This window comes from Hippocampus bargibanti, linkage group LG04 (genome assembly GCF_051943395.1).
Source record: "Hippocampus bargibanti isolate YZ-2025 linkage group LG04, ASM5194339v1, whole genome shotgun sequence".
NCBI classification, from domain to species: domain Eukaryota; kingdom Metazoa; phylum Chordata; class Actinopteri; order Syngnathiformes; family Syngnathidae; genus Hippocampus; species Hippocampus bargibanti.
This window is the reverse complement of record NC_142737.1, coordinates 5,337,516-5,363,776: the sequence shown is the minus strand read 5'-3', so window position 1 is coordinate 5,363,776 and position 26,261 is coordinate 5,337,516. Positions and strand designations below refer to the sequence as shown.

The 26,261-nt window shown below is 41.8% G+C and overlaps 2 protein-coding genes across 5 annotated transcripts in view; one reads left to right on the top strand and one right to left on the bottom strand.

Moving 5' to 3' along the window:
* Positions 1 to 13,339, bottom strand: part of kiaa0825 (KIAA0825 ortholog) — a 162,347-nt gene extending 149,008 nt beyond the window's left edge. Inside the window, exon 1 of the mRNA XM_088993701.1 lies at positions 13,120 to 13,339. The gene's annotated coding sequence lies outside the window, so the exon portion shown is untranslated. The remainder of the gene's footprint in view (positions 1 to 13,119) is intronic.
* Positions 1 to 26,261, top strand: part of slf1 (SMC5/6 complex localization factor 1) — a 61,440-nt gene that overhangs the window by 4,147 nt on the left and 31,032 nt on the right. For all 4 annotated transcript variants that reach the window (XM_088993706.1, XM_088993707.1, XM_088993705.1 and 1 more), the window contains exons 10-17: positions 222 to 356; positions 1,140 to 1,293; positions 1,573 to 1,741; positions 1,903 to 2,048; positions 2,132 to 2,229; positions 8,216 to 8,289; positions 16,736 to 16,828; positions 17,871 to 18,053. In XM_088993706.1, the coding sequence (XP_088849832.1) occupies positions 222 to 356; positions 1,140 to 1,293; positions 1,573 to 1,741; positions 1,903 to 2,048; positions 2,132 to 2,229; positions 8,216 to 8,289; positions 16,736 to 16,828; positions 17,871 to 18,053 (1,052 nt within the window). The remainder of the gene's footprint in view (positions 1 to 221; positions 357 to 1,139; positions 1,294 to 1,572; positions 1,742 to 1,902; positions 2,049 to 2,131; positions 2,230 to 8,215; positions 8,290 to 16,735; positions 16,829 to 17,870; positions 18,054 to 26,261) is intronic.

The following is a 26,261-nucleotide window of genomic DNA, read 5'->3' as shown; positions in this document are numbered from 1 at the left end:
AAACTGAAAAGGGATATTATTGCCCTATGAATATCAGGCCAGACCAGCATGTGGTCTGTATATCACCAAAATTCAACTGGGATATACCCCAGCTTCGACCTTGACATGAACCCTAAATAGGATCGTAGCAATGGTGGTGTAGAAAATGGATGATGTGCCAATGTACTCTGAAATATCCCACATCTTTCAGTGTTGCTTCCTGTTTGTGTCTGTCCCTATAGTTACTGCCTGTCAAGTGAGACCACATGTCACCAGCTCCCTGGGCCGGCACTGCCAACCCTTTTACACTTCCACAGTGATGTCGTGGCATTTTTTCTCAAGCTCTTCCAAGGGGAACTGCACTCCATCAACACTGGGTACAGTTTAGACATGCACTATGAAACCTGGGAGATATCTCTTACAGAATTTAACTGTACCGAAAAATACATTTCAGAAAATGTATAGTCAGTATAGTCAGTATAAGTAGTATTAGCGTAAAATAAATCGATTATGTCATTCACTGCCAGATGATATGCAAAAATGTGTCCACTCCAGTGCCAGGGTTTTTGTCAATGTCACTCGAATATCAGGACCCACATAAATTGGAGTTTTAGGACTACGTAAACATTCAATTCAGCATAAGAAACAGTAGATTCATCAGAAGAAAAGAGTTAATTCCTAAGTTATATGGGTCTGGAGTTATCTGGGCTTGAAATGGGGGCGGCTGTCCAAAATACAATACAATACATCCACATTGATTTATATAGCGCTTTAACAACAGCTGAAGTTGTAACAAAGTGCTAATGTAGATAAAAGGCAAATGCTGCCACCCCCGCACGGAAAAACCAAAACCCGAACAAATTTGTGAATGGCGCTCCACGTCACATTTTTCAATTCCCGAATACATTTGGGAATAGCAGCGAATGAGTTAACACCACTGTCAATTTTGACCCCATTTTGTATTGACAAACTAATAATCCCCTCTCCCGGCAAATTGGCGTTTTCATGTTTATGTTTGTTAAAGTAATTATAAGTGCCTTGCATGCTGGGTGCGAGAGGACAGTACTTTCATCTGTGCTGTATGTCATGCATATTAGCATATTTGACAATAAAGCTGACTTTGACTTTGAATAATTTAGGTTAAATCACATTTCCTGTAGAGATTTCAGGCAGCTTCCAGAACCAGGAGACCGTCAGGTACCCATATCATGTTCATTGATCCATGGAACCTTCTGGACTGTGTGGGAACGCTCAACTCTCATATCACACGCCATAAAAAAGCTCGTCCAGTTCACAATGCAGGCTGCCTCTGAGGTAAATATTCTAGAATATGCTCACGTTGTTGGTGATCTGACGTGAACGTTTCCTGCTCTTTTTAATATACAGTAAAGTCTCGTTATATCGATATTCTCGGGAGTGGGAAAAAAAATATCGATATAACCGGACTATCGCTATATCCGATCCTGCGGCATGTAAATTTTCTCATTGCGTTCATAGAAATAGTATCGTAATAAGCAGTACTATCGATATAACCGATATCGATATAACGAGACTTTACTGTACCAAACTAAGCTGTGGTTCATCTTCCCGCAGGCCCACACTGACAGTGACAAGAAGCACTCAACACATCTGCTGACCATCCTCCTGGACCTTCTTTCAGTCTTGGTGGAGTTTTGGTGCACACAACACTTCAAATTAAACCAGAAACTTGTGGAAAATGGACTGAAAGACTTAGCAGAACACTTTGCCATCACAAGCCAATGTAAGGATTGAATGCAAATAGATTAGTTATTTCGTCCATTTACTATCAAAGTAAAATTGAATTAAAAAATGCTTTTTTTAATTAATGTGGAAAATTTGTTATGCATCCAGTTGTGTTGAATGTGGGCGTAAACCATAAATCTCTGGTGATCTGTCCTATAGATCTGTCTCCAGTAGTCTTAACTGAGATAGTTGCCAGAATCTCATCCACCAGGCTTAAACTGGTATTGGTGGATGCAGTATTCAGGAATATCTGCTGCAAAAATGGAATTAGAGTGGGTAGTGAACCGCTATCCCTCAAGAAAGTGGTATGTCCTCCTCTGGGTGTTTTTTTTTTTTTTTCCTTTCCCATCCTCCTCCCTCCCTAACCTGGTTGTATGATGTATGACAGATGCTGTCCTATCTGCCGGCGCTGGGCCACTTAGCTCAAACTCACAGCTGGACACAGAGCAGGAACAACAACTGTGTGAGCCTGGACACCAACAGCAGGTAAGCTACAGTGCCTGCCTGCATTAGTTTCAATCTCATTGGGAACACATTTTCTGAAACACATCAATCAGAAGAACACTGGATATACAGTGGACTGCCGCGATTGACTCTGAATGAGTCCCTTTTCTAGGGTCTAGTGCAGTGGTTCTTAACCTTGTTGGAGGTAGCAAACCCAACGGTTGTTACAGATTGAACCCTTCATTCATGAAAAGTTAAACATATATACATATATAGACGAAAAGTACTGTACTGTACTGTACTTCTTTGAAGGTGTCGGACATTTCGCTCCTCTTCCGAAAAGCTTTGTCAGAGACCTAAAGTTGTGCTGGTAGCTCTAGGACAGAGGTGGCGGTGCCAGACCTCTGCTCTGATAGGTCCCTGCTCTAAGGTTGAAGGAGCAGTGGACTACTCCCTAAAATAATCTGATTACTTCTTTTGTTGTGGCTGATTATCTCTAATGCCCTATGATTGCCCCATTGGCACTGGTATCACCTCATCAGCATGACTAAGCCTACGTGGTAATGACCTACGAAGTCTATTGTAAGAACGGTCTAAATTAAACCTCAAACCACCATGGCGATTTAGTGTTCACTAAATATATATATAAATATATTTTTTTCAAATTCAAGACATTTAAAAAACATTTAATTAAAAAAAAAGACATTATTTTTAATTGTGCACAAAATGCAACAGGAGTGACGGTCGACCTCCATGGCAGCAGCTCTGTTGAACCCCCGAGACTGATTCACCAAATATTCAATTGAACCCAGGTTGCGGAACCACTGTTCAAGATTTAAAATTTTGATTCTTTTGCTTATCTACCCTGAAAGTTGGACATGAGCCAACAGCTGATTTGTTTAATTTAATTTTATTAAAAAGAAAATTCCCATTTGCGTTATTGTTACTTGCAATGACAGTATGTTAATGCTACTGAAATATGTGTTACTAAATTATAATATATGGTGTGATGTTCAGCGCATTTTCTGTCTCCACTTTCAATTCCATCCCCTGCGGTATTGCTTTTCAAAAGGCTTACGGAAAACATGGGAAATTGAAAAGAGCAGAGCGAAGAGTGTAATGGAACAAAGGAACACCTGGAGATTGTTGTGCGTTTCAAGGAGGTGGCGCGAGGAGCAGGGATGCATGGCAGGGCAGAGGCAGCGAGGCAAATGGAGGTCAGACATGAGCGTGAGGAGTTGGCATGTGATGGGTCATGCCCAGGTCTGATCTTATCTATGCATGCTTGCTGACAGCAGGAGTACAAAGAGCGGTTACACTCACGGTTGCGCGCACCCCCCCCCCCCACACACACACACACACACAGTCGAACTCTCTTCGGGTCTTCTCGCACGACAGCCGACTCAGCTTTTAGCCCCATCTCTACCCCTCATAATCCTCCCCTCGCATACTGAATCTTTCTTCTCTATCTTGAATGCAATTACACACACATTCTCTTTGTACCCCATAGCAGTCATCTGCTGTTCCACCAGCAGGTAGTTGGCCCGAAGAAGGGCAGGAGTCATCAGGGAGCAGGTTCATGTAAAGGCTACTAGTTCACACATTGGCCGCATTCGATTGCCATCCCTCGCTCGCTCGTTGTTGCCAATCCAAAGCTCCCATTCTATTCGTTCGTTCGAGTGCGCCAGGCGACGCAAACGAGCAAAAGGCAATGTGTGCGGAGGAGATAAAGAAAGTGCCGAGGGCCACGCGCAATCATTTGACCCTGAAAGAAAGAATTAAATTAAAATGACAAAGTATGTGATGAATTGAGAACAAAAACCCAAAGGAAATCTTGTTTCCTCCATTTAATGGATGATGGTTGGTTATATATATTTAAAGAACATTGACTCTCATCATCAATTAACACATCTTTTGTCTAGAAATCTCTCTTTCTCTCTTTCTCTCTTGCTCTGTATGTTACAGACATTTCCAAAGAAGTACAGTATTTTAAGAACACTTTATGTAAAATATCCTCAGATTTTTTTATTGGGAGAGCAATTTTGACACAAGGCATTTAGCGAGCGTCAGAATATAAATAGGCTAAATGTGACTGCAACTCCTGATGGTAAACGGTATCACTTTGGTTTTTTTTCTTCAAACTATCTTTAGAACAGACGATGAAAGTCAGGGGTGAAAAATGTGAAATGCGTCAAAGGAGCTTTAGAGTGTGACCTTGCTGAACTTGTATTGATTGAACTCAAGTGTTTGACCAACATCAAAATGCATCTAAATGTTGAATTGAGTGTTGAAGACTAGCTTCTGTTAATTCAACTTTTTTGGGCATTTTGTTAATTCCAAACCAAACCAAGCGTTTCAACACCTCACTCGTTTATATTTTCAACTGTACCACTGTGGATTCACGTGGCGGTAATTTACAACCATTTTTCAACTTTTAGCAATGAGGCTGTGCAACGCGTCATAATGAGAACGGTTGTTCCAAACTGAACCAGAACCATGTAGACAACTTCACATTTTTTTTTTGCAATTACTGGAATATTTCATCACAATTTATTCCACCAAGTGGAATTCAGTTCTTCAAAATAATTTGCAAACTAGGCTTTGCATCACACTTTTCTGTTTTTAACTCATTCACTGCCAGACAATCTGCAAAATGTGTACTCCTCTGCCAGGGTTTTTGTCATTGTCACTCAAAATCAAGGAACCACAGAATATTTACTTTTAGAACTACACAAACATTCAATACAGCATTAGAAACTTTAGACTCTCTTCTTTCATCAGAAAAAAAAAATAATTCCCAAGTTATATGGGTCTGGAGTTATCTGAGCTTGAAATGGCAGCAGCTGCACAAAATACAATACATACATATTGATTTACAGAATGCTTTAAAAATAGCTAAAGCTGTAACAAAGCGCTAACATGGACAAAAGGCAAATTCTGCCCCCTCGTGGAAGGGAAAAACATTGCCAGAGGTCTGACCAGCGCTTTAAAAATGTCTATTCCTATGTTATATGTCATGATCTGGTTGGCGACCAACGGGGGGCGCTGTCGGCCCCGCCTGCACCTGCACAGGTGCTGGTCGTCCCGATCAGATTGGCGACCAGCGGGTAGCGACGTCAGCCCTGCCGGCAGCCTCGCAGGTGCTGGTCGTTATAATCAATAACACTTAAAAGGACACCTGGCACGATCATCCGGTGCCGATTCATTGTTTGTTTGCTGCTTGGTTGCAGCATGCATTGTGTACGTGTTTGTTTAACCTTGGCGGACTTTTACACTTGGTTTTCTTTTGCTACTTTGTATTTTTTCAATTCAGATCATTTTGATGTTTTACATTTTGTTACTGCTGAACTTTATTTTAATACAATTTGTCAAACAACCTCCTGCTCCCTCCTGCCTGCTTTTTGGGATCCGAACCCGCCATCACCACCTCGCAAAACGTGACGGAATGAATCGGCCAACCATCGGATCCCGCAGGTACATCGGACCCGTCTCATTTCCACCCTGTGCCTGGCAATGCTACGTCCACGTTAGCGAAAGCCTCGTCGCGTTTGAATCGCGTCACTCGACGAGCCGCAACATCCACGTAAACGTCCGGCCGAGACCTCCTTCCAGGTGGCCGTCCAGGGTGACCCTGGGTGACTGGCATTGCACGCCCACGTCCAGCCACGCTGTCGTCGTGCATGACGAATTGAGTCTCATCCACAACGAGCCGTGCAACGTCCGCGTCAATGTCAGTCCGAGACCCCACTCACCGCTGGATCCCGGAGCGACTCTGGACTGGTCTCGTTCCCCCGGAGCCGGGCAGTTCACGCCCACGTCGGCGTCCGGCCGAGACCTGGTCCCATACGGCCGTACGGGGTGCCATTCTGCGCCTGGCAGTTCGACGTCCACGCAGAGCCATGCGCCGTCGCGTGAACGTGCGAGAGGGATCGCACTCACGCCCACGACGATCCGTGCCGCGTCTTCGTCCACCCCAGGCCGAGTCCCGTTCCCATCAGGCCGCCGCCCGTCGTGTGCTGGAGAGGCAGCGGTTGCCCTCTCCACCGACCGTTCCCTGGCGAGTGGACCTTTTTGGGAGACTGTTGGGACTTCTGGAAGCAGCCCCTTGAAGGGGGGGTACTGTCATGATCTGGTTGACGACCAACGGGGGGCGCTGTCGCCCCCGCCTACACCTCACAGGTGCTGGTCGTCCCGATCAGATTGGCGACCAGCGGGTAGCGACGTCAGCCCTGCCTGCAGCCTCGCAGGTGTTGGTCGTTTAATCATTGACATTTAAAAGAACACCCGGCACGACCATCCGGTGCCGATTCATTGTTTGTTTGCTGCTTGTTTGCTGCATGCATTGTGTACGTGTTTGTTTAACCTTGGCGGACTTTTACACTTGGTTTTCTTTTGCTACTTTGTATTTTTTCCATTCAGATCATTTTGATGTTTTACATTTTGTTCCTGCTGACTTTATTTTAATACAATTTGTCAAACAACCTCCTGCTCCCTCCTGCCTGCTTTTTGGGATCCGAACCCGCCATCACCACCTCGCAAACCGTGACATTATATGCGTCTGGAGTTATCTGAGCTTGAAATGTGGGTGGTTGTACAAAAAGCAAATGCTCATTTCGTGGGAGAGAAAAACACTGCCAGAGGTCTGACCAGCTCTTTATTGGCACCCCCTCGCCAGAAAATCCAAAACCTGAACAAATTTGGGAATAGCGCTCCATGTCATGCTTTTCAATTGCCGAATAAATTCGAGAATGGAAGTCAATGAGTTAACCTTGTTTAACGTAGCAAACCTAAACAGTTCGTACGGACCAAACCCTTCATTCATTCAAAAGTACATTTTATTTTTTCAAATTTAAGACATTAAAAAACATTTATTAAAAACCGAAATTAATTTTAATCGTGAACAAAATGCAACGGGAATGGCAATCAATGAGTTATGGTACTTTACGCATTCACCTACTGGTGGGCCAGCCCAAGAATCCACCTCGCATCATGATTGAAACTTAACAATTCAATTAAAACAAATAAATACAAATCCCAAAGCCATTTAATGAAACTTTATGGGGTGTTCAGCGCTGCGTCCGCTAAGCACACCCTGTAAACTGGCAATTCATTTATGCTACTTGGAATAAAAACCAAGCAGAGAAGAAAAGCAGCGCTGTCTATAGTGGTTTTGTATTATTGCATTACAAGCACGGCCTCGGGCTCACAGTCGCATGCTGCGCTCCAAAAGAAACCAAAATCAGGTACCACTCGTAAGCCACATCCTGCCAGCCATCCTCATCAACCCTGCGGTCACGGACAGGGTGTGCACGGGCGACACTCTCGCTCGGACTCTCTTTCTCAAACACAAGAGCATACCCGACTTAGATGGGGGGGGTGTCTCTGCATACTTGTCCCCGCTAATAACAAGCAACGTGACAGGAAGTGTGTTTCCTCTTCACTGCTGGGAGCTCCTTCCTGCCGTCTGAAACAAGCCAATTACCAGCGAACAAGCCGCCTCCCTGTAATACTGATAGCATTTCGGTTGTGCGCAATACACACGCACGCACCTGTCAGACATCCACGCCTGCAGATCCCGCATACCTGCTCGCAGGACCAGTGACAGCCCGCAGCTGTTAGCACGCCGCTACTTTGAAGAGGCTTCACTTTCTTTCACTAGTTATTCCTCTTAATGCGCTCACTCCGCTAGAATTCTCGGTGTCTACGTTTTGAGGCGTTAAGTAGGAGGAAAAGTGCTTTTGGGAAGGAAAAAAAAACATGTGTGCTTCGCTGTGCGTGCGTATGTATATGCCTCCCAATAGCACGGGTGTGAAAGATTTGATATGACACAGTTCCATGAGGAATTCATTTGCTAATGGGGATTGATGGATGTTCCCCCACCCTGCCACCCAGTGAAATGGTCAGCCATTGAAACTGTACACTTGTTAATGTGAATCATGGGCAATATCTCATTGAATTAGCGCTTTGGTGTATTCATGCCTATTTCCATAAAAAAAGCCTTTGACTGTGTCCTTTGTGTCCCGTCCAGAACTCTAAGCCTAGTGGACAATGAATCTGAGAAAGAATGCTTCCCAAGAGGCCTCCACAAAGTTAATGCAGCAGGTAGAGAGCTCTCACACGGGCACACACGCACACACACACACACATATACACACACACACACACACACACACACACACACACACACACACGCACACACACGCGCACTACAACTGCCAATGTAGCTGCACATTTGCAAGAAGTGGGCTTTTAATGGACTGATGCACTGCACTGGGTCATCAATAAAGAGAGAGCCATGATGGTGGTGTCATCACTTTACATTTAATGAAGAGCTTCTAATGCATGAAGATGTACGTCGTTCACTTCTAGTCAAATGCAAGGACGAGTGTCCTGCTCAGTTCGGCCTCTTCTGTTGATTACCGTATTTTCCGGTATACAAGGCTTGATTTTCCTCAAATGATGACCATGCGTCTTATACACAGGCTTATATGTGAAGTAATATTGAGCCACAACAGGTCTTCCAACTACTGTTAGCAGCCACCGACTCCATTTCCCACTGTAAGAAAACTTTTATATATTTCTATATTATACATTGATACCTCGGCTTACGAACTTAATTGGTTCCCAGAAAGTGTGTCTAAGGCGAAAAGTTCGCCCGCCAAACATTTAATTCCCATAAGAAACCATTAAAAATGAGAATAATTCGTTCCCACGTCCCCATAAAACATAATTTTCTACTAAATACGCCTTAAAACTACACACAATATACCATATTTTATGTGTAATAAATGTGCTATTGTACTGTAATTAAAGAAATAAACTGTACTGTATAATAAAGTCATTTTAGTCGTCTGCCAAACATTTATTTCCCATAAGAAACCATTAAAAATTATTATAATCTGTTGTTATACTTTGTATTCCTTTTCAGCGGTGTCAATGTATTATTATTATTTTTGCTCTGGCCACGTACTAATTTTGAGTTTCCTCGGAAGAACCATGAAAATGCAAAATTACCTCATCATATTACTGCAAGAAAAGTAATGGAAAAGTAATCATTGGCCCTACCCAATCTCAAGGATTTGCACACTGCAATAATCCAAACAAGGGCGTGGAAAATCCTACTGGACCCTCCACACCCTGTCCACCACCTTTTCCAGCTACTCCTCTCAGGCATGCACTACCAATCCATGCACACCAAATCCAGCAGACATTTAAACAGCTTCTTCCCCCAAGATATTGGATTGGATTGGATTTGCCTTTAATAGTCTCGCAGTGGAGAAATTTACATTTTACATTTTCATTTTTACATTTTTCATATTAACTCTCTAAACAGTAACCCAAATAGAACTGTATAGTCCCTCAATTTTTCTTATGATGATACTGATGATAGTGCTTCGTGTTCTACCGGAGACAAATTCCTCGTGTGTTCTACATACTTCGCCATAAAAATGATTCTGATTCTGAAGTAAGCTATTTTTGAAATCACAAAGAACATAGTTTGCTCACTATTGTGGCATTTTTAATGCCGTTATGTTTAATATCTGTAATGCATCTCGGTGTTATTAACTCATTCACTGCCAGACGTGCAAAAATGTGTCCAATCCAGTGCAAAGGTTTTTGTCATTGTCACTCAAATTCCAGAATATTGAGTTTTAGGACGACATAAACATTCAATGCAGCGTAAGAAACCGTACAGTCTCTTAGTTCATCAGAAACAAAGACTTAATTCTTAAGTTATATGGGTCTGGAGTTATATGAGATTGAAATGACGGCAGCTGTCCAAAATAAAATGCAATACATACATATTGGTTTATATAGCGCTTGAATAACAGCGGAAGCTGGAACAAAGTGCAAACTTGATAAAAAGAAAAAAAAAACATTGCCAGAAGTCTGGCCAACATATCAGCACCCCAGCAAGAAAAAACAAAACCCGAACAAATGGCGCTCTACATCATATTTTCAATTCTTGAATAAATTTGTGAATGGCAGTGAATGGGTTAAAAGTGCAGATTTAGAAAGAAACGCAATGCCCTGAGCTTTGACACCTGTATTCTGCTCACTGAGCTGCAGACCCTCATATACAGTTAAACCTTTGAGGCACATTTGCCGCACCTTTTTTCCTGTTTGCTAACTGACGACTTTAGGGACGTTTGTCCAATTTCCTTGTAATAGATGAACAAGTAAATGTCATGGATAGGAATATGTTTCAATATGCAGCGACCAATACTGCATATCAGCGCTTACTATTTCCCCTCACATCTCTTTTATTGGGCCATTAAATACAGCAATTAGGCGTGTGGAGGAGTGGGGCGGCGCTCCAGATATACAGCGGCTACGCTGGTGGAACTTCCTGCAATTCAAACCGTGGCACTCGGTGTGAACTCTCAAAGGTGTCAGAGCTCATATCTCCCCAGGTTCACCTGATCAGAAAGCCCCCATGCTGGAGGGGAGGAGGTGAAGGAGAGCAGTGGGTGGTGGGGGGGGGGGTCGATGTGGGGAGGGGGGGGGGGGCAAGGGAGCACTGAGGCGTTTGGCATGTGTTGTTTTTTTCCGCTACGTGATGTCTATGCCAATGCGGTGGGCATTAATTTTTGATGAACTATCGGCACAGCATTCTCCCCTCTCGCCTTCTCCTCCCCATTCGTTTCCTCCCCCCCATTTTTTTATTTATTTTTTGCTTCCATCAACATGTTGAAACTCACTTGGCTTATACGTATTTCCGCCTTTCCTCCATGGACCACCCCCCCTACAATGTCTTTGTCAAAGTAGCAGACGAGGATAGTGGATTTTTTTTTTCAGGGAATTTTCCGTTTGAGTTATACATTTGCTTCTGGATGCTCAACAGAGATTTCAGCTGCAAAAATATGCCGCTGAGTCGTTGGTGTTAAGCTTCATGTTGTACCACAAACAAAACATCTGAGATAAAACTCACATTGCATATTATATTACAGTTTGTATTTTATCTAAAGGTTTTAAGACACCATGTGAGTTTCTCAAAGCCAAATACACATTTAACAGGATTCATCATTTCAGTGGCAAATGTTCTGTTTCGTCTTCACGGAACGAGCTAGTGTTGGCCTTTTTTTTGTACGTAAATCAGAATCAGAATCATCTTTATTGCCAAGTATGTAGAACACACAAGGAATTTGTTTCTGGTCGAACACGCCTCACTAGTATCATCAGCAAAAAAATTGCAAAGAGGCACTATACAATAATAAGGACATTGCAAGAGTTGACCAATTTGTGATTATCATTCGGGCTACGTGCATTCACGGTACACTCGCACAAGGAAATGCATGCTGTGCTGGCGCACGCTTGACACAGATAGTATGGATTGTTTAACAAGCATAGGAGAAGTCATACATGTTAAGTTTCAGAAATCATAAATCGGAAGATTTTTGTACTGGCGACTGTAGTGCGTGTTAAAATAATGTGAGCGTTACCAAAGTGTAAATTCAAAGTAAATAAAACACAAAATGCTTTGATTGTTTATTTATACATTCAATTTGTATAAAATGTATTTTATTTTTGACATTTTCTTTTGTTTCACTTTACAAATGAACTTTCTGTATTGTGTCAATAGTTGCTTTGTGGTCTTGTACGTCATCCCAAGTTTCTCTCCTTGCTTTTCTTGCACAACTCTGTACTAACTGTGCAATAATAATAATAATAATAATAATAATAATAATAATAACAATAATAATAACAATGATAATAATAATACATCTAATTTATAAGCGCCTTTTGAAACTCTCAAGGTCATTTTACAGTCACAGGATAAGTTTTTTCTGTGGATGAGCAGCGGCACATGTGCCAGCGTTCACTCAACCCGGAAGTAACTGAAATAGATAGAAAGCTAGCCAGCCAGCTAATAGATAGTCAATAGATAGCTTATAGCTAGCTAGATAGATAGAGAGCCAGATGCGCCATATAGCTAATAGATAGCTAGCTACAATTGAAACACTTTTTTTGCAGGAAGCTTATCACTCTCGCTGCTATTATCAGCCATCTTTATTCGTCTGCTGTTCTCGAACGTATGAGATCACGTGCACTGCGAGACGAGCTATTCTCGATTCTCATTTTTCGGACACTAAACGGAAAATGATGCCGATTGAGGCTATTCGTAGTTTGGTCACTTTCCAAATCAGGGTGAACGGGATTGTTACAAAATGGTGGAAAATGAGAGCGGAAAAAAAAAAAAAAAAAAAAAAAAAACATTTTTTTTTTGAAAACGGTACATTTGGCTCTCTAATTGTGAGGTGTGAGTATTTTGGTCAAAATCAGGAGTCTTCCGACTAAATCGTGAGACTTAACTTGTATGAGAAGTTGTACATCCAAACGAGGTCTGACGTTCATTCAAGCTGATAGTCAAGAAAGTTCCAGAGTCTCCTGACATAACTCCTACCGTAATTTCCGGACTAAAAATCACACATAAGCCTCACCTAGTACATTTTTAAAGGACAAACCATTTTGTACATACATAAACCGCACCTGACTATAAACTGCATGTTTATAAAGAAAGACGATACGAAGAAAAAGTTTTCAAAGTTTTAATAATATACCTTGACTTTTCTTACAAAACCGTGCCTGTGACGCAGCTGTGATACAACACGCATATATTACGGTAGTAACACGGCCCGAACATAGCTGGTAAAGAAAATCATGCCGGTACAGGTGAGACAAAGCAGCAATACGTTAGCACTCGCTAACGGGTCTGGGTACAAAAAAAAAAAATACACCAAGTCACTGAGACACAAAAGAAATATGTTAGAAGACTTATGCAAAAGTTGCTCATCGCATATGGCCAGTTTTGGTAAACGGTTTCTCGCCGCGGGTTATTCAAGCCTCCCATTGAATTCTGAGCGCCACTTTAAATGCAAAAGTCACACGCGTAGTTACCGTAGTTACATTAACTCATAAGCTCACTCTTACCTTTAGTGCTCGAGCGCCCCACGGGGCGCTCGAGCATACATTGGCCGCATCGTTGCATAAACTGCAGGGTTGAACGCTTGTGACAAAAGTCGCAGTTTATAGTCCGGAAATCAGGAACGCTTGTGACAAAAGTCGCAGTTTATAGTCCGGAAATCAGCTGCACTCCCGCGTCTCTCCCACACCTCATAGTTTGCCTCTGTAAGATCCCTTGAGTTGACCTGCACCACATAACTGATTTATTTTGACCACACACCGGTAGATTGTGCTGTATTCAACGCCATGAACTCATTTGCCGCTGGACATTGTGTATTTTGTTTTTAATACAGTACCTATTTGGCCAATCTTACTTTTCTAACACCTTTAAAAAAAATAAAATGAGTTCAAGGATTGGTAGGCCAAGCGACACTTAACAGGAGTGCGGTATTTCTGGCTAAGGGACGTAAAGAGCTACACACACTTTGAACATTTCTATTAAAGTGTGAAATTTATAGAAAGGACAAGCAAATTTATCCTTTCCGTGCTTGTAAATGCTGAGTATGCAATTACCCCAATAATAGAAGTGTTGTGTCCAAATTGGAGCCATTAAAGTGATTTAACAGAGGGCCGATTGGCTCTGGCATTTGCGGGAATATGTACACACGGGGTGTCGCGAAATGGGTGTTTAATCACAGCGTTTTAGAGCTCGGTAATGGCACACAACTCGGCATAGAAATCATAGTAGTGCTTACTCATTAGAGCCTGCAGGTTTGCGCCAAGCTCCTTCAAACCGTCTGGTTTGTGTGGGTGTGGAAATGGCTTACCATTTTACATCACTGGTGTTGCCGCTGATAGGCGACAAACATGGATTTGTTTGGTGTAATCCTTTAAAAAATTACATTGTGACATTCCCTAATGGGATCTGCAAATATTTTTAAAATCGGCATTTTTATATATATATATATATATATATATATATATATATATATATATATATATATATATATATATATATATATATATATATATATATTGAGGAAACAAAAATGCGATTTCCGATGTGTATGTGGATCTGTCGCGGCTTGGAATTGAAGTGGACTTACATAGGACAAGAGATGTCCGACAATCTGTTTTCGTGAATGGCTGGTACCGCTTTGTGTTTGCTTTCCAAACTTAGCTTGTAACAGATATGCACATTCTACCATGTCGTCCCTTATCCACTGGTGAAAATGAGGCTTGGACATCTCTTTCATCTAGAACTGCTTCATATACAGTGATACCTCCGTATACGAATGTTTCAGCTCACAAACTATTTGCCTCACGAACATTAAATTTGCAAGCATATAGTCTCGGCTGATGAACTAGTTTTCAGCGGACGAACCAAACCACACGCCGCCATGGTTGCTGCCGGACTACTTTTCGGCGGATGAACACCAAACCACATGGTCGAACAGCGCCACGGTGGCTGGCAGTCTAGTTGTCGTCCTCCCACTTTCTTTGACCGCAGATGTGGTTTGTTATCATTTGTAGTACTTTTAAATTATGAAATTAAAAAATTATGTTACGGATTATTCTCATTTTAATGGTTTCTTATGGGAAATAAATGTTCGGCAGACGAACTTTTCGCCTTACACACACTTTCTGGGAACCAATTAAGTTCATGAGCTGAGGTATCACTGTAACAAAGAGGATGCAGAAAGTGCCCCAGATTTAATGACGGATTGAAAGATGGAGCCGCGAGAGTAGCTGACTTTACAGCAGCTCATGTATTTTGTTTTTGCTACTGTGAAACGTACATTTCTCCACTGTGAGACAAATAAAGGCTCATCTAAACTTTTGCAACATTCTTCTTTGTTTGCAACTTTGTAACGCATGGACTGGTACCTTCCACCTGTATCTCAGCTTCCCCACCACCACCCTCAACTCCCACCCGTCCGGAACTTCCCCCTTGTCGTTTTTTCCCTGTGCGCACTGGAGTGGAGCCCCTGTACAGGCACGACGTCCTGGGGAGAGCTAGTAAAGCATTTCCTCGAGTCTTTGCTGTGCCTGTATTAAACTGCCAAGCGCAAAACCACTCATGCTTGGCCTTTAACTTCCCTTTGAAGTTCAGCCAGACATGCAAAGAGGGAAGTGCTGCCCATTCATGTCTGATTTCAAGGAAGGGAGGAATTTCAGTACAGATGCGGAAATAATTTTGAATAAAAATGGTCAAAAAAATCCCATGAAGTCACAGCTAGATGAGGAAATATTAAAGGACAACCGACATCACTGTTTTGTTTCCTAACTGACATCAGAAAAACGTTTTATAGCATCTAAAATACCCAAAACACGCAGTAAGATAGTTTTAGTCAAATGCAAAATACCAATAAAAATGACTAAAAGTGTCCAAAATCCGCAAAAAAAAAAAAATGAACCCGGAAGTGGCCAGTTTCAGAAGGTCCCGCCCCCTTGTTCGTGGCGTCACCCCAAGACGTCTTGCCTTGCTGGAGAATCAAAACAATGGCTTCATATTCGGAGAATATGCTTTCTTGTTACTCATCCAGTTATGAATATGATTGAAATAGTTCTGCAATCGATTAAAGAATTTATTCCGTGCCATTTTGAGGTAATAGGGGGGAAAATGTAGCACTAAAAAAGAGGCAGAAAATGGCGACAAAGCTCCGTGTAAGGAATTAATCAGCTCGTTTCCACAGGCTGATTAATGCTTTGTCGCCTTCTTCTGCCACTTTTTGGTGCAACACGAAGTTTTCAGACCAAATAAGTACAGCAAAATGCATTGACGTGAAGGAAGGACTGCTACAATGTGTCCTTTTTTCGGTCAGGGGCGTTCCTTCAGTGACGTAGGGTGCGGATCGTCACCTACTCAAAAACAAGACTTACGGAATATTCAGCGCGAGTCTTAAAACGTAAAATATAGCTATATGCGGTGGAATCTTTGTAAAATACGTTCAGTAGAAGTCATTTGAAGCCATTTTACAAATTATGGGCACAACTTGTCCGGAGACGTTGGTTGTCCTATAAATGGTGACAGCAGATGCCAAATGGGGCCTTTTGAACCCCGGGATCCATAAGGCATCTTTGGTGGTTTTGTGCAAGGAATGTCGACCGGATCTTGCTTTCAAATCGCAATATGTGCGACCAGCACTCAAGACCGCTTTAGCGCCACTTCCAATTATCCGCTTGCCATCGTTAATGTTCTTAAATGTGTTCCTCCAATTTTTTTTTAACCAAATTTGGAGCCTTCCCTTTAGTAAAATCACATTTGGAGTTTTCACTCCAAATGTTATCTCTTGTTTCTATTCATAATTTTATCTGTAGTTTTATTTCTGCGCCCGTTTTGTGATTGTAAAGTGTCCTTGAGAGCTTTGAAAGGTGCTTACAAATAACGTGTATTATTATTATTATTATTATTATTATTTGGTAAGTTGTGCTCATTTTATTTAGTTTATTATTTTTTATTTTTTAATCATCGTGTACATTTTCTCTCCTATCATCCTGCTTGTCTTATTTTATTTCATATTTTATTTTGTTTTGTTTTATTTATTTTTTTGATCATCGTAAACATTTGTTCTCCTATTGTCCATCCCTTCTCATCCTTTGTGTGTTTGTGTGTGTGTGTGTGTGTGTGTCCTGATCGAAGGCGAGACCCTCCTCCACAGAGCATGCAAGAGGAATCAAGTGGAAACGGTACTTCATATTCTGGCATGCCCTGGCATCGACGTCAATGTTCAAGGTAAGAGTTTCTTTCTCGCATTAGCCTTCGGTTTTAGCAACCCCCCCACCACCACCACCATATTAACACAGTAGGGGAGGCAAAAGAGGAGGAATTAAACATACGGCTCACGATCGCGTCATCGTTGATGCTAACCTTTTGCCCAAATATAAATGGTGTGTCTTCAACAGAGTGACTGCTTTATAGATTCTGCTGCCTTCAATGGTTAGCTTTTAATAATGCCTTTCTTTTATCTGCTTAAGTCGAACACGATTACATTTCACCCTTCATTAATTGAATTGTTGCGCTCTTTTTGAAAGGATTTCTGCTATTTTGTAATCAAACTTTAATAGCAAAAAAAATGAGGTAGGTTCTCAGTAGGGGATTGATGGACGAGCATCGTTCCAATGTATCTGCCAAAATAGAGGCCCAGGCAATTTGGTACACAAAGAGGGGGAGTGGTTTTGTTTTAGGACTTTGTTCAGACTCATAAATATTCGATTCGTTTATTTCAAATGGTTCCAATATGTGAAACCTGCACAATGTCCTTCAAAGTATATGTAACTCACGATACACTTATAAATGATTTCTGTATAATTTGTTGGGTCTTGTTGTTGCGATGGCAACAAACAGCTAAATCATTGATAATCAAAGACATTTTTTTCAGGTTTTTGCATAATTTCTCATGAAGCTACCATATTCTATCCGTTTTTCCCTCATTTTGTTCACATGTCGACCAAATTTGCTAAGCTCATTTTGAACTCATCTGCTTGCCTCCTCTTTCACCCGAGTCTTAAAAAAAACACACCTAGCATCAAGAAAATTGTACTTGTGATTTTTAATTTACATGTATGTTTTGTTTACGACTCTTAATTTGTATTGGACAGAAGCTAAGACAGTGTCAGAAGCTGAAGAATCCAAGCTAACATGAAGGGTGCTTCTTCTGTCAATCATTTCTCAAAAAAATTGAGCATTCATATCAAGCACCATATTGTGCATCAGGGGTGATTGACATGGTATCCGTGAGCAACAGGTCATTTCATTTTATTTTCATGCCATCTAGACCACGTCGGCTGGACACCTCTGCATGAAGCATGCAACAATGGCAGCACCGCATGCGTGGAGGCTTTGTTACATCACCGGCCTCCCCCTATCATTAATTCTATTGTGGAGGGCATCAGCCCTCTCCACGACGCCCTGCTCAACGGACACATGGACATCGCCAAAATGCTTCTGGAGGTCGCAGGTGGGTCAACTTCAAATTCAAATACAGTGATACTTTGGCTTACGAACTTAATTGGTTCCCAGACAGAGTATGTAAGGTGAAAAGTGTGTATCCCCAAAATTAATTTCCCATAGGAAACCATTGAAATGAGAATAATTTGTTCCCAGTTCCCCATAAAACATAATTTTCTACTTTCTAATTTTCTAAGCGTTAAAACTACACAAAATATACCTTATTTTACGTATAATAAATGTGCTATGGTATTATAATGAAAGAAATAAACTGTCTGTATAAAAAGTCGTTTTATTTACCTTTGTGATGGTCGTTGATGGCTTGATGGAATGGAGTGGCTGGTTTCATCAGCATTAAACACTTGGTATCACTGTAGTTTCTCGCAGCAGGGACTATATATTGTATATTACATGTTATTTTAGCTAACTTATCTTGAATGCCCTCATGTTTTCAATCTACTTTGCGGTCATCAAATAAAATCCCCATTTCACCGTTACACTCATATAATGTTGAAATAAAACACTGGTAAGAAGCCAAAAAATGACAACCGTTTGAAATTGGCAATTTTGTTCATGATTTACTGCGGCGGTTGGCTGCACGTCACCCCTGCTGTAACTAAAACAAGCTTTGAAGTGATGTGGCCAATAAACACAGCTGAGCTTAGTGGCAGATGAAATGCTGAAGCCCAAGTTATCAGCACGGAAAGCCAAACTGTCTTGGCTTCACATAGGTTGCACCAGTGGCTGGAAATCTGATACCGAACTAGCAATAGCAAAAACTGTAGTATGTGAATTTTGACTTGTCCACACATTTTCTTTCAAAGATGTCATGCAAAGTAATGTAAAATGAATCAGGCTCCAACTTATATTTTCACTCATTCACTTCCAGACGATGTGCTAATATGTGTCCACTCCAGTGCCGGGGTTTTTGTCATTTTCTCTCTAATTGCAGGACCCACAAAATATTGTGTTTTCGGACTACCTAAACATTCAATGCGCAGCGTAAGAAACCTTAGACTCTCTTCTTTCATCAGATAAAAAAAGTTAATTACTAAGTCAAATGGGTCTGCAGTTATCTGGGCTTGAAATGGGTAGAATTGATTGTGAAGGCGTCCACGTAGATTTCTGACCCTGGTCACAAATGATGGCTGAAATGTGATTGGTTAAATGCTTCAATACGAAAACACACATCTGTAAGCAGTGCAACAGTGTAAAAATAATGAAAGGAAGCGGAAAGACATGATTCATATATTTTTAGGCCAGCACGCCTTGACAGTCCGCCACTGATACATACATATTGTTTTGTATATAGCTTTGTATAGCTGTAACAAAGCACTAACATGGATAAAAGGCAAATGCTGCCCCCTGATGGAAGGGAAACACATTGCCAGAGGTCTGACCAGCGCTTTATCGGGCAAACCCTGAAAGAAAAAAAAATAACAAATTCGGGAATGGCGCTCCACGTCACACTTTTTAATTCCCAATTAAATTTGAGAATGGAAGCGAATGAGTTGATTTCACAATAAATGACAATCTTGAAATCTGCCTTTGAAAATTCTTAAATAGCTTTATCCAAACTATGCAGCAATACACACTACATTTCACTAAGTCAGTGTTTACAGTTTAACCGTGTTGTCATTTACATTTGCCTCTTCATGTTTTTGACTAATTATACTTCAATTTATGTGACTTTCTCCATCAACAGTACTACATGCTCTGTCTTCAAAAAAAAAAAAAAAATAGACTGGGATTATTTAGTCCCGGAGAGAAAACAAAGCCCTCTCGGTTAACTTTATTTTCCCGCTCTTCCTGCGAAACGAGGAGTTGGAGGGAATTAAAAGAGGTCAGAGGAAGAAGCAGCGCCTGCTATGTGTAAAATTAGAGCTACAGATGAAGTGCGTGTGTGAGCTGGCTGCAGACGTCTGGCATGCTAGAGGTCAGGTCTCCTCACAGGGACGCAGCTTTAAAAAAATAATAATGATTAAAAAAAAGGGAAACCAAGTGATGAGGAGACTATCTTGAGTTGGAAATGAGCTGCAGGCTTCTCCATTCAACTTTTCTACTGGCTGTCTACTTTTTCCCCTCGCTCTAGATGGACATTTTGTCCAGCAGCTTTTGAGGAGGCGGCCTGCATGGCTGTAGATTCTTAATGTCTCTAGTGGGCTTTTTGTTTTATTTTTTTGTTTTGCTCAATTACAACTTGTTGGCATGGCATTATTGGTCTGATCTAAAGAAGAATCTATACAAGGGCGTGGAAAATCCTACTGGACCCTCCGCACCCTGCCCACCACCTTTTCCAGCAACTCCCTGATCCATGCGCAACAAATCCAGCAGACATTTAAACAGCTTTTTCCCCCGTCGCCATTGACTCTCTAAACAGTAACACAAATAGCACTGTATAGTTTCCTCTTTGTAATTTTTTTGATGATGATACTAGTGCAGCATGTTCTACCCGAGACAAATTCCTTGTGTTCTACATACTTGGCTACAAGATGATTCTAATCCTGATTCTGATTTTGATTGTTTAGGTTTTGCTTGATGGGCGGTATACCCGACCTGGTTACCGTGGTTTTTTTGTAGTGGTTCCATTAATATGCATAATACTCATTACCCCACAAAGGAACAACAAAATGGCTATGGTAGAAAAATGCCCATTCAGTCCATTCAAAGCTATAAATAGTTGCAAAGGGCTTGCCTAACAAGTTTTTTTTTCCCCCATACCTACCAACTACTCCAGTTTTGCCGTGATGAGTGCAATTTTCGTGATCCCATTCCAGGTTTGGGTTTATGAATGAAAATTTTGAACAGGCAATCGGCACAGTGCCAGCTGTTAGCTAGCTTTAGATGAATCGATGTGTGTGCTTACGAGTTATTCCTGGAGTGGAGAGTCAAGAGTTAGCATCGTTTTTAGCATTGTCGGGGGAAAAAAAGCAACTACAGTCGTTTCATGAGGAATACTCCCAAGCATTTCCAGGAGTTGGACTTCACTCAAGAAAAGGTGTAAATGATGCAAACTGATTTTTCTATCGGACATGGAGGAATTAGCGATAGACTTTATAAACAGCAAGGTATTTTATTTAATGAGCAAATGTGATTTAATAAGACTCAGGTTCAGTGTGTCCTGTCTAAAATTGGATCAAAACCATTCCTTCAACATATCCATTATATTTGAGCTTATCAGTACTGTACATTTGTCTTTAGCCTGTGTAAGCACTCAGTCGTACAGGAGTGGTCCATCGATGAAAAGTTTTTTTCAGCCGTCTGCTTCTGTGAGCACTCAGTCTTTGTACAGGAGCTCTGTGGTCTTCATCGATGATCAAAGATGTTATTTGATATGATTAATATTGATTGTGAGTCATTTATTTTCAACAATCCTTGGTACCTTGTGTAAATTATTCCACCGCGACCCCTGAACCCCGGCATATTACTAGGCTTTTCTGGTTTCAGAAGTTGGGAGGTATGTTTTTCCATGTCCTTGCGACCTTGAATGAACCCTGACCAGACCGCATCATTCATTGCTGTTAGGGTCATTATTAATAAAGCAGGAATCAAAAGTAAAAACAAAAGATTCTTTAATCTTTGAGACGACGCAAAATGTAACTGCCTAACCCGAAGAGAGGGAGGAGCTGTTTGGGAGAGCTTTTTGTAAAGACGAACAGGATGTGACGTCATGACAGGAAGTCTGAGAAAATAAAACGATGTAAAGACCGACAGAATGTGACATAATGACAGGAAGTCCGAAAAAATAAAACGATGTGTAAGAAAATAGAAAATATGTCTAAAATGTGTTCGTATAGCGAATTGCCTTTACAATTGCCTTTGATGAAAATGGGGGATTAAGACTTATTTTTTACAATCATCCATGGAGGCTTTCCCGATTTAAACGAGACTTGTGGGCCATATGCCCTTTCGACGTATGTTCCCATTTTTTTTTCCTGGTGCCTGCTTGAGGCTCCTGGAACTAAACAATACTCCCCCCGCCCCCACCGGTGCATCATTCACTCTGACGTCCTTGTTTCCATGTAGACAGGCTGAGCCAAGCTGGCAAGGTTTAGCTTAGGCCAGAGAGGGCAACACTGACACTGGCACGCCAACAAAGACTTCTTTAGGAGTGATCTCACCCCCTTTGTAAGCTTGTCTTCTCGGAGGCCTTGGCCTGTGTGTGTCTTTGTGTACGTGTGTGTATGTGTCTGTGTGTGGGGTGGATGCCTCCAGGCTTGGGGAGCTGGCAGGGAAAGGATGCCACGGCTAAGGGCAAGGCTAACCCTCCTGCTCCCCTCCCTTGGTGCTCCCATTGCCCAGGGCCACCCCACATGACCTGTGTGTGTGCCCTCCTGCTCCCCTCCCTTGGTGCTCCCATTGCCCAGGGCCACCCCACATGACCTGTGTGTGTGTCTGTGTGTGTGTGGTATGAAGGCATTTACACATCCCGCATTTTGGTGCTTATATTTGCTGATCAACAAAAACCTAGACTTAATTCTCAAAAATCATAGCGTTAAGACTGCACATGTCCAGTTCGCCATGCGTCCACGCATGCAAAATGAGAGTGTTTTAAAGGACAACCGACACCTCAGGACAAGTTGCATCTATAATTTGTAAAATCACTTCAAATGACTTCTACTGAGCGCATTTTACAAAGATCCCACTGCATATAGCTATATTTTACGTTTTAAGAATCGCGCTGAATATTCATGAAGTCTTGTTTTCGAGTTGATGACGATTCCTGAAGTGACGTCACATTAGGAACGCCCCTGACCGACCAAGCGACGCACAATGCATTTTGGGCACTTTTTTCCGTCTGAAAACACCGTCTTGATCACGAAATTAAAAGGAAAACTACATAAATAACGTGATGGTGAATCGTTGTGTGTCACAGCCAATTGCGGTGACACGCAAGGTGTACGTTGACACAAATTCCCAGCAGACAAATCAGCCCGTTTCCAACGGAGCTTGTGCGCCATCTTGTGCACATTCTGGGACACTACATTGGAGTCCAGACGGCTCGAATTAATACGGAAGGACTTCTTTAATCGATTGCAAACATTTATACTTTCCTCTTCAGAACTACTTGAATGATATTCATAACTGGATGAATAACAAGAAAGCATCTTCTTCGAATCTGAACTCTCTGAAGCCATTGTTTCGATAGGTCGGTCGGTCGGTCGGTCGATCGATCGATCGATCGATCGATCGATAGATAGATAGATAGATAGATAGATAGATAGATAGATAGATAGATAGATAGATAGATAGATAGATAGATTTGACAGCAGCTGAAGCTGTAAAAAAAGCGCTAAAATGGGAAAAAAAGGCAAATGACCAGTGCTTTATCGGCAAAAACCAAACCCAAACAAATTCAGCAATGGCGCTCCACGTCACAATTTTCAATTCCCGAAAAAATTTGGGAATAGCAGCGAATGAGTTAAAAGGTTAAATGGTCGCCTTTCCTATTTGTCCTAGTAGTGACGTCACACTCAGAATATTCAAAGGGCCAATTCAGCTATTTTTTTTATATTTCTAGACACTTTTATAATTTACAACTCACAGCAGGAGAAAGTCACCCTCGCAACAGCCACACAAAGGTGCATTGGACAAATACCCGTACACACACACACGCGGGTCTCATCACTGTCAACATATTAAAGAGAGTTCATTGCACACCGCCGTTATTTCCCAGCGGGTGTCGTAACTTAGCTCGACTCGCTATTAGAGAGGTGAGAGCATGCTGGCGGCTTCGGTCGTGTCTTTACGTTTCCTGCTTCAGAACCGCAAGTGAACTGCGAAATATTCCACGACCTCTTCCCTCAAAAACGGTCTTTGTGCGTCCGTTGGGTACCTGTCAAGATTGAAACAGGACCACTCTCCAAATCTGTTTTTGTCATTAACCACCATGAGGAGTGAAGCCAGTGCTTGCATATGTGTTTATGGAGATGTAAAAATCAAAACAAAGCAGAAATGGTTAGTAAATTTTTTTGAGGAGCATGTCAAGGTTTTACTAGCCGTCAATTGTGTTGTTTCCAGTACGTGCAAACACACACGGTGTAATAGATCGTAACACGAAGGCCACTGGAAACTTCAAAGAAAAGCAAGATAGAGGCCAAAAAAAGCTATTTTTATGTCTTTGAATTAATTTAGCCAGGGGCGTTTCATACAAATTAGAAAGAGATCTTCTTCTTCTTTTCCTTTCGGCTTTTCCCTTCAAGGGGTTGCCACAGCAAATCAGTGTCCTCCATCTTTAGAGGTTTGATCCGCATGTTTGTTTTGGCCAAGCTTTTACGTCGGATGCCCTTCCTGACACAACCCTCTGTATTTATCCGGGCTAGGGACCGGCACAAGAAGACTTATGTCCCTTTGTGGCTACAGAACAAGCAACTCGCTCAGTAAAAGGCTCCCAAACACAAAATAGTCATCGGCACAGCAACATTCAAAAAAGCAAAAATCATCACTATTATTATTATTATTATACAAGTTGGACCAGAGAATTCCTGACATCCACAACAAAGCTCAGATTGTGAAGAGGGTCAACAGATCAATAGCGGTCGGTCGACGCTGCTGACTGCTACTGATCAAAAATGTGCTATTCTCAATTATCATTGGAGTTTCTTTCGCTGAATCACACCGTCGTTTTTGTGTTACTGATTACGAAAAATCATACTAGGGTAAAAATAAATATCCCAAAACAGAAGCATTGTACATTAATAAACGTCCACCAAGGCCAAGCAAGAAGATTGAAATCAACAAGCCTTTTTTCTCTGTTTTTCTTGACATGCTAGATTTGCTTTCGCGGGCCGAGTCAAATCACATGGCGAGCCAGATTTGGCCCCCGGGCCTTGACTTTGACACCTGTGCTATATCGCCAGAATCTCCCAGTGGACAGTTGACCCCCCTCATCCCGCCTCCATCTGCAGGCGGTGAGAGGAGGAGGGAGAACGCAGCATCTTCTCAGACCAGAGACACAAAGAGGGAGCACTTTCCCTTCCACTCTGTCTCTTTTTACGCCAACTTTCCAATTCACTGCTGCTTCTATATTCCTTGTCTTCGCCTGCCCTCTAAAGGCCAAAGGGCTTTGCACTCGCTGTGTTTATGAGTAGATTGTATCTAGCTGGTTTAGAGGAACACATAGGGTGCATTCGCTCAGCTTGCGAATACCTCCACAAGGGTTGCAGAGGACTCTCACGCACGTCTACACGGGCAGGATGTTGTAATTACCCTGTGCTCTGGTGTAATCGCCTCAGGTGCTGTATTTATCTGCACCCATAGCACATGTGACACCAAATGGCGACCCCAATGCGCTTCATCTGAACGTGGTGTTATGTGGGCGACATCCGTCAATTATACACCAGCTAGCAGGAGTCATGGGCGTCTTCGACAGTTGTGGCTTCATATCGTCCCAAGTTGAGTTCCTTGTCATGATGCATGGAGAAGCAATAATCGCTGATTCTGAATTGCACGTTTGCAACAGGAATTTCCAATCCATTTTTCGGGACCGTCTGTTGCACACGGCTAACTGATGTTGTAGTACAGTGATACCTTGGCTTACGAGCTTAATTGGTTCCCAGAAAGTGTGTGTAAGGTGAAAAGTGTGTATTCCAAACATTAATTTCCCATAGGAAACCATTAAAATGAGAATAATCCGTTCCCAGGTCCCCATAAAACATAATTTTCAACTAAATAAGCCTTAAAACTACACACAATATACCTAATTTTATGTATAATAAATGTGCTATGATATTGTAATTAAAGGAATAAACTGTACTGTTTAATAAAGTCGTTTTATTGACCTTTATGTTGGTCGTTGATGGCTTGATGGAATGGATAGCTTTTTGCATAAAATGTCTCAAGGAGCTCTGGGTTGTACATCTTGGAAGTTGTGATATTGCAACAGAAACAGATGCCAGCAGACACTCTAGAAACTTCATTAATAGCTGGTTCCCTTGATTGCGTTTTCTCTTGAAATTGTACAGATGGCTTATGCGCATTATTTGTGGAGCCTGATTGATGGGAGATTTTAACCTTGCAGTCTACACTCTGCCTTTGAACTATCAGTAAAGTTGAAACAAGTCCAAATTTCACTGTTTTCTATCCATTTTCTCGCCTTTCACTTTTGATTTTTTTGCCTTTTGTCATGCTCTGTCATCTCATCTGCCTTTCCTGTGTCGTGTGCTCACAGCGTGCAACTAACCGCTCCCTCGCTCACTGCTGCGTGTATCCTGCTGCA